This window comes from Podarcis filfolensis, assembly GCF_964270895.1.
Source record: "Podarcis filfolensis genome assembly, chromosome: 14".
Taxonomy (NCBI): domain Eukaryota; kingdom Metazoa; phylum Chordata; class Lepidosauria; order Squamata; family Lacertidae; genus Podarcis; species Podarcis filfolensis.
Genome location: NC_139616.1, coordinates 15,363,765 through 15,375,870, shown reverse-complemented (window position 1 = coordinate 15,375,870; position 12,106 = coordinate 15,363,765). Strand labels below are relative to the sequence as shown.

The window sequence follows — 12,106 nt, the reverse complement described above, 5'->3', positions numbered from 1 at the left end:
TTATACTTTCCCTATCCAGGAGCAACTTCAAGCCAAGTCAGAACCAGTGGTATCAACAGAGAGAATATTATTTTGTAAAAGCCTATATTTGGTCTTTAACTGCACTTATTTTTTGGAAGCCTGACCTGATATTCTTCTCATGGAAATATATTGCTCATACTAAATAGAAGAAGGTAGTATATACAGAAGGTCCTGAAAGTAAACAAGTTGGTTTCTGTGGGAAGGAATCTTTGTGGATTATGGTCTAAAATCAGGAGAAGCAGAAGTGAAATCTGGGAAACGTTCATGAAATGTCAGTGTCTGAGAACTCAAAAGATGTTTAGAGGAGTTATGTGCACAATTGAATATTAATGTATTTCCCCCTTTTTTGACCAGTAGGTGGCATACCATACATTATCATATAATATATTATAATGCATTATAATATAATTCCAATTTTCCACGTTAAGAACGTAAGAAATGGCTGTTGGATCAGGCCAATGTAGGGTTGCCATATGTCTGGAATTAAAAAAAAGCTCAAAAATAAATTTTTTTGCATTGAGATTTCAAAAAGAAAGAAAGAAAGAAAGAAAGAAAGAAAGAAAGAAAGAAAGAAAGAAAGCTCGCTCAACAGGGCAAAACTAATAAAAGCACAACCAATAACCAACAACAACTATCTATCATTTTACCTCCTACTTGCATTTTCTCTAAACTAAAAAGTTCCAAATGCTGTAACCTTTCTTCATAGTGGAGTTACTCCTCCCCCTTTATCATTTAGACGCCCCTTTTCCGAACCTTTTCCAATTCTACAATATCCTTTTTGAGGTGAAGAAACCAAAACAATTATTTCAGTTTAAAGCTTCTCACTCTAGCTTTCTAGTTTCACTCTCTACTTCAGAGTTTAGATTTTCCCACACCTCCAATTCGAACAGCAATTGTAAAAAAAGAAAAGAACACTCATGGATTTTTTTAATCACACACACACACACACACACACAGAGTGAGAGAGACTACAAAGCATTTGGATTCAGTGATAGAACGAGAGATCTCTTAAGATTTATTTTGAGTGTCATTGAAGCATGTTTACTGTTTATTTTATCTGTTATGGCCACAGGTCACTTAAAGAGTGCTTACTATAATTAGTAGCAAGCCTTTATTGTAAACTATAAGGGATTTTTTTCATTTCAATGCATTAATAATAATTTAAAAAAAAATCTTGAGGAAAAAGCCCCACATTAGGTGGAACATTTTGGGGCATGAATGGCTTTGTAAGAAATTATTTAGTTGATCATGGGTGAGTTTATGAGATGGAAGGTTGCAGCTGTTTCCCAGACAGTAAAGGTACACCTATTTCTTCAAAACAAAGCATTCATTTGAAATCAGTAATCTTAGCAAATGAACAGCAGGGGGTGCTGTTGTGAAAGTCCGCCGTTCCTCCCATGTCCAGTTCAATAAACGATGTGGGGGAGAGATAATTAAACCAAACATCTGTAGCTGATGTGTGGCAAGTTCTCCTCATCACCACTTGGCAGAATGATAGGAGCTGTGATCAAAGGTCCGCCTGACTATATGGATGCTCAGAGAGTGGGGTGGGGGAGAAGGAAGAAGAGGAGTTTGGATTTGATATCCCGCTTTATCACTACCCGAAGGAGTCTCAAAGCGGCTAACAATCTCCTTTCCCTTCCTCCCCCACAACAAACACTCTGTGAGGTGAGTGGGGCTGAGAGACTTCAAAGAAGTGTGACTGGTCCAAGGTCACCCAGCAGCTGCATGTGAAGAAGCAGGGAATCGAACCCAGTTCACCAGATTACGAGCCCACTGCTCTTAACCAGTGCTGCCCCCCTCGACAGGAACTGAAGGAGGCATGGCAAGCACCAGGGGGACATTGGGGGGGCAGGCATGACCCCCCTCTCCCACACATTAAGTGTGAGCATCTGAACATGCCTACAGAGCACCAAGATGAGAAAACTCACTTGGGGCAGTGTCATAGCTGTCAACTTTCAGATTTGAAAATACAGTGGTACCTCCGGTTACATACACTTCAGGTTACATACGCTTCAGGTTACAGACTCCACTAACCCAGAAATAGTGCTTCAGGTTAAGAACTTTGCTTCAGGATGAGAACTGAAATCGTGCTCCGGCGGCATGGCGGCAGCAGGAGGCCCCATTAGCTAAAGTGGTGCTTCAGGTTAAGAACAGTTTCAGGTTAAGAACGGACCTCCAGAACGAATTAAGTACTTAACCTGAGGTACCACTGTAAGGGATCAGCAGCCTCACCTGTCCCGGGGACAGTCTATGGGATATCTAACAATCCGGGATAGCAGTGGGAAACGGCGCTGGAATAAGGGAATTTCCTGCAAAAAAAGGGAAGGTTGACAGCTATGGGCAGTGTATCTGTCCACCTCGGTGCTGTGCTACTAGCCCTTTCCCATTAGCTAAAGTGCTGCTTCAGGTTAAGAACAGTTTCAGGTTAAGAACAGACCTCCGGAATGAATTAAGTACGTAACCAGAGGTACCACTGTAACTGCAGTTGGGACTGAATGGTAATCGTGGTTAACTGAATATTTCAGGAATTAGTCGCCGAATGCTGGGAAGGCAAGCTGTTGAATGGGCTGGCATAAGGTTTGATTCTACCTTGCTCATTAATTAATTTTTATCTTGTTCATTGATCAGAACATACTCAGTGTTGTCCATAGCTCTTGGAAGTTACCAGTATAAGCAAGCCTTAACAACTAGGCTGTTGTAATGATAATCCTATGTAAACCACTCTGAGCTCCTCGGAGAAAGGGCAGAGCACAATTGTAATAAATAAATGACACAAGTGGTCTCTACAGTAAACACTGTGCACATGCCAAGCAAATGCTTAATTGCTGATGGGAGTGGGGAACCTTTGCCAGTGCAAGAATCACAGCTTGTGTATTAAAAATGAACAGCGCCCAAATCTGTTGGGAAAACAGTCTTTCCAGCAATTTCCCCGCCCCTTGTTTGCTTTCAGCAGTAATTCTTCAGTTGTCACAATTTATTTCATACACTGAGGAATCTCCCTTCAAAGTGGCCAAAAGAGGCATGATTAGAGCTGACTTAACAATTATTTTAAAGGCACAAAACATTTAGGAAGCTTGTGAACTGGGAGCGTTGTTAAATTTGGGTATGTAAGCTGTGCAGCTGGACTACAACTCCCAACAACCTTTTAGCAACATGGCCCATGGTAAGAGGACAAAAGCCGTTTTCTGCTACCATTTCCCCCTGCTCCATGTTTCCAAAAATATCCCATATTGGAATAATCTGGGTTTATAGGAATAATCTGGGTGATGCATGAAATTACAGTCATTTCTGGTCAAAAGAGAAGGCTGCTTTTATCTTAACAGATTAATCTGGATTTTACTTCCCCAGATATCAGAACTGAAATTAAACAAAAACTTTTTAAATAAAAAAAGAAAGGGAAGCAGAATGAGGGGCAGCGCCAGCCAGTTTTTATATAATGAAGCCCTCAAATAGCATACTCAGCTATTAAAAACATTCTCAAGCAGAAAGCCCTTTGTGCCAAAGGCAAAATGATACTAAGAAGACTAAGGCCGAGAACACTAACAATATTTTAACACTGACTGTGTGACTTAAGGCAGTTGAATGTGAGGTGCAGGTTGCTCCTGTACAAATGGTTGCCAAACTAGAGCTGGAAAACATGACTTCACCACAGCAATACCCTTGGTACGGACGGGGAACAACCGAGCTGCATGTCCCAATATCCGTCGGTCTGGCGCCACTATTTTTAAAAGCTATTTGTAGAACTATTTGCATCCATATATTTCTATCGTTATTTTTGGTCTTCTAGATGTAGACTTTCTCTCCCTCCCCTCTCCCCCTTTTTTCTGGTAGCAGTGCAAGGAAAAGTGTGTGTGTGTGTGTGTGTGTCCCGCCAAAGTAATGGAAATGGAAATGGCACTGCCGACTCGTTTTAACAATTTGTTTTCAATCGTTCGGAGCTCTGGTCCTTTCCAAGTATATGAGTAAGAAATGGGTTTGTACGCACACTTGCTGACTTTGATTAAGCACGACGCAGAGAGCTGGCCTATCCCAACAGTTGGCAACTAGACATTTTTTGTGTGCTTGTGTGATGTTTGAGGATGAGGGGAGACAGGCCAAGTCCTTTGCTCAGGTCCCCAGGGCTCTATCTAGGTTCCAAGGCCTACCCCTACTATGCCTCCATCACTTCCTGGTTGCCCTGGTAACAGAGGCAGCCTTTGGCAATCTCCTGTTTGGAGGATGGGGTGGGGGTGGAAATCAATGAAGTTCTGCCTGGTTAACGGCCGGCTCACTTAGGCCCCATGTATCAATGGCTGCTAAACCTGATGCATATGTTCTACCTCGACTGTCAGAGGCAGTAAGTTTCTGAATAATGACAGGAGGGGAGAGTGTTATTGTGCTTAGGCCCTGCTTGCAGTATCTGGTTGATCACTGGGGGTCTGGCTGGTCACTGTGAGAACAGGATACAGACCAGATTGGCTTCCTCATATACCCTCCAATATTTCCTCCATGAAAATAGGGGCATCCTATTCCATTAGCAGCAGCAGCAGCTTCTTCTTCTTCTTCTTCTTCTTCTTCTTCTTCTTCTTCTTCTTCTTCTTCTTCTTCTTCTTCGTCTTCATCTTCTTCTTCGTCTTCTTCTTCTTCTTCTTCCCCTGCCCATCTGTCTGGTTTGCCCCAGCCAGTCTTGCCGGCATCCACCATATATAAATACACAATAAAACACTAAACATAAAAAACACCCTATATAGATGCCTTCTAAAGGCTGTATAGTTACTTATTTCCTTGGCTCTCCACAGGCCCTCATCATAGTGGAAGTCTTCTTCCAGCTGGGAGGGGAGGGAGGGGTCCGCCTTGGGTGTCAGGTCGGAGACCCTGACTCTTCTGCGGAAGAGGAGACAAGCAGGGGTCTCAAGTCTCCAGCTCCATGATTTGATCTGGGGTCTCTCCTGGGGTTCAATGTTTGAACAGGGGAAGGAAGAAGGCATGTATTTCTCCTGTCACATCACCGATGGATGAACACTTTGAGGACCATGTGTATTTTGCTGTCTGCTTCTATGGCATTTTTGCGTTTAAAATCTCTGGAGGCTCTTTTCAGGCTCTTTGGGAAAAGCAGTTAATAAATGTAATTAATCATAGCAAGGATGATGATAATTCAATGGGCTCAAGGTTCTTTGCTCCACTTTCCACATAGGACAGCAAGTGGCTCATTCCGGCTACTCCTGATCAGGGCCAGGAAAACCCCCTGGCCAGTCACCCAGTGTTACAATGCTGAATTACCCTGATGTTTTCTACATCAAGTCTGCCCAAACCAGGTGTGCTCCAGATGTTGTTACGGGACTCCAACTCCCCTCCTCTCCCTCTCCCTGCCCCACGGACCTGCTGTCTGGGGCTGATGGGACTTGGGAAACTAATTCAAGACCCTGGAAATGTAGCTGAGGAAGAAAGCACCCAAGGGTGCAAAGTGGGAGCCCTGGTGTGTGTATTGTAGGGTTGAGTGAAAAATGACCTCCCAGAATTCCTCATCCTATTTGTGGGTGGTGAAATTGGGGGTGGGGGAGTATTCTCCTGGATATTTGGGATGGGGGGGAATGGTAATCTTGTTTCAGTTTGGATGGTGACAAAAAAAAGGAACCTCATAAAATTCATCAGAAAACTCGCTGGGAAAGTTGCTGGCTCATGTAACACCCAGCATGGGATTTAGAAAGGTGAAATAACCAAGGTCCTTGGTCCAACGAGCATCTTTAAAAACTGGGCATGAATCTTCAGGATGTCTCCCCTCTTTCCCATGACTTTACCTTCTGCGCAACCAGCGGCACTTTATGCAACAAGTCTGGAAAACTGGAAAGCTCCAGAAAGTTGGTCAATCCATCTGAATCGCTTTCAACACAAGAACAGAAGAATGGCTGCTTTCTGGCTGCTAACTGCTCCAACTGACTGGGCTTTCAGCTTTCAAGAAACTCACCTGGCCTCCTAGGAAACAAAACATTCCCCAGGATTCCACAGCTGGTTGTGAGGTCAGAGCCTGGCCAAGGACTGGAGCCAATGGGCTCTGGGCTCCAGGAACACTCTCTCTGCCAGGCCCAGGGCACCTGGGCAACTTCAGGCAGCTGCCAAGTGTCTAGCCCACCCCTGCATTGACCCCCAAGCAGAAGGCTCAGGCAGCTGGATCTAGGCTCCGAGTTCCCCCAGTCCTTCCAACTTTGGACCCCTCTGGAGAATCGAAGGAAATAAGGCCATGACTGTGGACCAATATCTGGCACCTCCTTTAAACCCACCTGTTTGCCCAGGAGTTGGTTGGCTAGTGGTCCATCATTGGGTCATGGTGTATCATATGTTCCATTGGGTTGAATGTTCTTTTAAAGTTTTTTTGTCCCCCCCTTCATTGTACAATGGTACCTCGGGTACAAGGGACGCAGGTGACGCTGTGGGTTAAACCACAGAGCCTAGGGCTTGCTGATCAGAAGGTTGGCGGTTCGAATCCCCTTGACGGGGTGAGCTCCCGTTGCTCGGTCCCAGCTCCTGCCCACCTAGCAGTTCGAAAGCACATCAAAGTGCAAGTAGATAAATAGGTACTGCTCCGGCGGGAAGGTAAACGGCATTTCTGTGCGCTGCTCTGGTTCGCCAGAAGCAGCTTAGTCATGCTGGCCACATGACCCGGAAGCTGTACGCTGGCTCCCTCGGCCAATAAAGCAAGATGAACGCCGCAACCCCAGAGTCAGCCACGACTGGACCTAATGGTCAGGGGTCCCTTTACCTTTACCTACCTCGGGTTACAGACGCTTCAGGTTACAGACGCTTCAGGTTACAGACTCCACTAACCCAGAAATAGTACCTCGGGTTAAGAACTTTGCTTCAGGATGAGAACAGAAATCACGCTTATTTGTGGGTGCGGCTTATATGCGGACCAATTCGGTAATAAGCCTAATACTTTTTGTCTCCTTACTTGCATCTTGTTGGCTACAAACCACAGGCATATTCTTCAACTGGGAGTCCTTGCAGAACTCTCAAGATGGGTAAAAGAATGGGCAGTATCCATTATGGCAGTTCGTTGCCATCTGGACAAACCAGAGCCTCAAAAAGCATGAATGGGTTGGGGGGGGACACTGTGCAGACAGAGGAGGAGAGCTGGGAAGCTGAGTTCCTGAGAAACAAAACAGCTGGCTGTGAAGCCAATACTTTTAAGATCTTCTGCAGCTCTAGGGGCTGTTAAACAACGTGGTTAGCCACAGATTGTCTTATGGAAACAAGTTTGTATGTGTGTGTGTATGTGTGAGTCTGAGAGAGAGACAGAGAGAGATTTTAGTGGATGGGATTGGAAAGGAACAGGGTGCATAAGGGCGACATGCCTAATAAAAATACATGCTCCACGATTAATGTTCTGTTGCTTTTTACTAGTAACATATTTCCCCTTTTCTTTAAAATACTCTCCAAGACTTCAGATGAACTTTTCAGCACAGCATTATGGGGAGGAAAAGAAGGTGGTGGTAATAGTTTTGGTGCTTATTTTTCTCCTTACCTTTTACTGGACATTGCAGTGTAACGCTCGCTCCTGTTCTTGCCAGAATTGTACCTCCAACAGTTGCAGAAAAGTTCCGAAGCTCAAAATTTGTGATGTTTGTTACAGAAAACAATATGGTGGGAGCCTCTGCAAAAGACAGGATTGAGTGAGGGGAGCGAGAAGAAACAATCATTAACTAGTCTGAGAATTCGGACTCTTAAGTCACACTCAGGTGTGACCAAGAAACAATGTAATAAGGGAGGGGCTATGCAGATGGGAGCTCTACACTGGTGGGTGTTGGGGACGCGGGTGGCACTGTGGTCTAAACCACAGAGCCTAGGGCTTGCTGATCAGAAGGTCGGCGGTTTGAATCCCCGCGATGGGGTGAGCTCCCGTTGCTCGGTCCCTGCTCCTGCCCACCTAGCAGTTCGAAAGCACGTCAAGTGAAAGTAGATAAATAGGTACCGCTCCGACGGGAAGGTAAACGGTGTTTCCATGCGCTGCTCTGCTTTCACCAGAAGCAGCTTAGTCATGGGGCCACATGACCCGGAAGCTGTCTGTGGACAAACACCAGCTCCCTTGGCCTATAGAGTGAGATGAGCGTGCAACCCCAGAGTCATCCACGACTGGACCTAACAGCCAGGGGTACCTTTACCTTTATGCAGATGGGAGCTCTACACTGGTGGGAGTTGCCCATGTCTTACTTTGCTCTTCCTCATTACTACCATTTCTTCATTACCTCTTACTTGTTAGTCCCCATCAGTTACCTCTCTCAGCAGTCGTGTTTACCTATCCAAGTAAACTCCACTTACCGGTACCTGTTCTGGCCCCTGTGAGCTAGTTTTTTACATCATTCAATTTTTGTATCATTTCACATGGCTAGAGGAGTTCCAAAACAATTAACAGGGACAATAACATGCAAATATACTGTGGAAACACATTAAAATAAAAGAAATATATGGAAAGTTTAAAAATGTTTTTATATATTTTAAATGCTTTGAAATGTTTGGAGTTGGATTTTAAAATGTTTTGAAACACTTTAAGCATGTTTTGTTTTGTTTTGTTTTAAATTGAATTGTTTTTAACCTTCTGGTGTTTGTTGTCCGGGGCTCTGTTGGAAGGAAGGGCAGGATATATATGGCAGGATATATATATATCACCAACAACATTAAAAATGCCCATATAAATCACCAAAAATCAATGACCAAAAACGTCAGACCATTAGTTCTGTTCAAATGTCCAAGAGAATAAAAACATCTCCACCCGGCCTTTTGCATGAAATAAAAACAAATAAACAAATAAATACATGTTGTTTGGGAGGGGAAACAGAAAAAGAAATGGGACAATTGTTCATGGTAAAGAAAGTGGGAAAGCAATTAAATTAAATGCTACCTGAATAAAACAGAGCAGAGGATTCTGTGTCAGAACCAAAGTCATTCTCCACCATGCAGCGATACACACCCATTTCTTTCCTGGTGGGGTTCAAAATTTGGATTTTCCCACTGTCTTCCAAAACAACTCTGCAGAAGGTTTAAGGAGTAGACAAGATTTAACTAGAGACAAGCAAAATTCATTTCGTTCAACACTGGCCTGCTTTGCATTTCACACTAAGCCGAACTCCCAGGTCATTCTGGGAGTTTATACCTAGCTCATGGTTTGCCCAGGTCATTAGTAGGGGCGCATCAGAGAATTCCAACAAACAATCATATTGCTGAGGTTCACTTATTTCTCCAAGCATCAAAACGGAAATCAATCCGGTTGTGGTTGTTTTCTGTCTTCAACCAATATGAAATTGATCACGGGGTGGGATAAGGTAATGACAACATAACTTACGTTGCTAGTTACACGTAAGTTATGTAATTTTGCTGCAGCGGGGAGTGAGATGAGCGACATAGTTTTCGATGGAAGATGAACTGCAGCAGAATAGAAACAGTGCTGCATGAAATAAAGGCACGGCAGAATGGAAAACGATGCCTCTTTACATCCTTAAGTCATTGGAGAACAACAGTAGGGCAAGTCTGCATTGTGGGCTTCCCATAGGCATCTAGTTGCCTACTGTGGGAAACAGGATGCTGAGCTAGATAGGCCTTTGGCATGATGCAGAAAGTATGAGGCAGACTAGTATCAAGCCATGGGACGCGGGTGGCGTTGTGGGTTAAACCACAGAGCCTAGGACTTGCCAATCAGAAGGTTGGCGGTTCGAATCCCCGCAACGGGGTGAGTTCCCGTTGCTCGGTCCCAGCTCCTGCCAACCTAGCAGTTCGAAAGCACGTCAAAGTGCAAGTAGATAAATAGGTACTGCTCCAGGGGGAAGGTAAACGGCGTTTCCGTGCGCTGCTCTGGTTTGCCAGAAGCGGCTTAGTCATGCTGGCCACATGACCCGGAAGCTGTATACCAGCTCCCTTGGCCAATAAAGCAAGATGAGCGCTGCAACCCCAGAGTCAGTCATGACTGGACCTAATGGTCAGGGGTCCCTTTACCTTTACTAGTATCAAGCCAATTCTATAGCATCAAGCTCAAGGAGAACACATGCGTTGCTTTCTGTGTGTATCCTGTTCCCCTACAGGTAAATCTTCCTGAGCTTCTCTTTTCTAACTCTACATCGGCCAAAAAGCACCAACTAGGTTTCCATTTCTTCACAATTCTGAGGTTCATGAATATCATACTCTGTTGAGTAAACAATAGGTCAAATTAATCTCCCATTCCTACTGTATTTAGCCGTGTGCCATTAACACAGCTGGGTTTGCAGTGGACTCTAATTTTGAAAATGTCGATGGCTACCTTCTCAACAGACTCTGATGCCCAAAATGAATGCTAATGCAGTAAAATGAGTAAGGAGGAGGGATTTTCAGAGCTGATTCCTTTTTTATACTGTAATTATTTGACAGTGATATCACATGACTCACTGAGAAAAACCACCAAAAGCATGGATTCCCTTTTACTTACTTCTCAAAGGACTTTAACTCCATTCCATCTTTCGTCCATGTATACTTAGGGTTGCTAACACCGACAGTTTCACAAAGCAAATGTATAACGCGGGTGTCCTTTGTCAAAAAGACCGTACTCCCAATATGTACGGTTTCCGTTCTGTTCCAAAGAATCTTGGCCCCTTCTTTGCGCCTCACAATAACTGGAGCTTTTTGGCTCATCGTCGATGCATTGCCTTGGGGTTTTGTGCTGAGATTATCAGGCACATCTGCAGATTTGCCAGGTTTCCTGAAAGGCGGCCTTTTGCCTTGAGGCTCCTTCTGAATATCAGAAGCAGAATGTGGTGGTTTGGACAACTCGGCAATCAACTGGTAGACGAGCTGGGAAGCCAATTCGTCATTGACCTCTCCAGCCTCGACAAGGTGACTCAAATTCTTTATCAGCTCCTCGAAATGTACGGTATCCATACTGTAAGCACCGGGGAGAACCACTGCCTCCAGCCGCTTATTTTTGAATTCACGAGAGCCACGTTCTTCCGCTGAATTTCTCGTGTGAGTTTCCAGGTGTCGCAGAAAAGGCTGGTCGTTCACCTGCCCGTCGCCCAGATACTGCTCACTCTTCTGGCTCCACAGTTGCCACATCTGACTCATTTTGTGCCACTTCGCTCCAAAGCTGTTGGCCTCGTTGCGCTCTGTGCTGCCGCTCTCACCTGTGTGCTTACCAAAAGCGGGCGGTTCTATCAGCTTGTTGTCTGTGCCGATGAGCTTAAGGACAAACGTCTCCTGCGCTGAGCCTGCAATACACTTGTACACCCCGATATCCGAAGCCTCAAGACTGTTGACCTTGAGGGATCCCGATTTAGTGACGCCAAGTCGCTTAGAGATCTGGAGGTGCTGCCCGTCTTTCTCCCATTGGATAAGCGACTTTTGGAACCTCCGGACGGGGCACTTAATGACAACAGATGTTTTCGGAAGCAGGTAAGCTCGGCTTCCAATGGTAAAATTTATGCGCTTCTCTTGCCTCGTTTGTATGTAGACTCGGTGGATGCTGAGGATCTGTGGTCCAAGGGAAGCATATTTCCCAAAAAGTTTAGGTTTCATCTCTGAAATGATAAAGTCATAGTGGGGTGGGTGGAGGTGGGGCGACACATTTGACCACTTTCTTTCCCATCAATGTTTGTTTCATTTCTGCAAACCTCATTTACCCAGAAGTGCTTCCAGTCATTGTTTGTCTGAACAGAATATTGAACTTGGTAGATCGATATCCTAATCCCCAGCAAACTTACCGCATTTTCCTGTGTATAAGACGAGGTTTCCCCCCAAATTCTTAAAGTTTAAAATTGGGGGTAGTCTTATACACGGAACGTTGCAATTAAATACAGTGGTACCTCGGGTTACAGACGTTTCAGGTTACAGACTCCGCTAACCCAGAAATAGTACCTCGGGTTAAGAACTTTGCTTCAGGATGAGAACAGAAATCGTGCTCCGGCGGCGCGGCAGCAGCAGGAGGCCCCATTAGCTAAAGTGGTCTTCAGGTTAAGAACAGTGTCAGATTAAGTACGGACCTCCAGAACGAATTAAGTACTTAACCCAAGGTACCACTGTATACAAATAAATACCGTACATGCTGCCATACATGCTCTGGCATTTGCAGCTCCTCACAGGGGAGGGGTGC

General features: G+C 44.8%; 1 protein-coding gene across 3 annotated transcripts in view; it reads right to left on the bottom strand.

The window, feature by feature from the left end:
- Positions 1-12,106, bottom strand: part of ADAMTSL3 (ADAMTS like 3) — a 267,376-nt gene that overhangs the window by 26,918 nt on the left and 228,352 nt on the right. For all 3 annotated transcript variants that reach the window (XM_083586149.1, XM_083586151.1, XM_083586150.1), the window contains 3 exons: positions 10,451-11,534; positions 8,897-9,024; positions 7,523-7,651 (listed from right to left, as the gene is read on the bottom strand). In XM_083586149.1, coding sequence (XP_083442275.1) covers positions 7,523-7,651; positions 8,897-9,024; positions 10,451-11,534 — 1,341 coding nt within the window. The remainder of the gene's footprint in view (positions 1-7,522; positions 7,652-8,896; positions 9,025-10,450; positions 11,535-12,106) is intronic.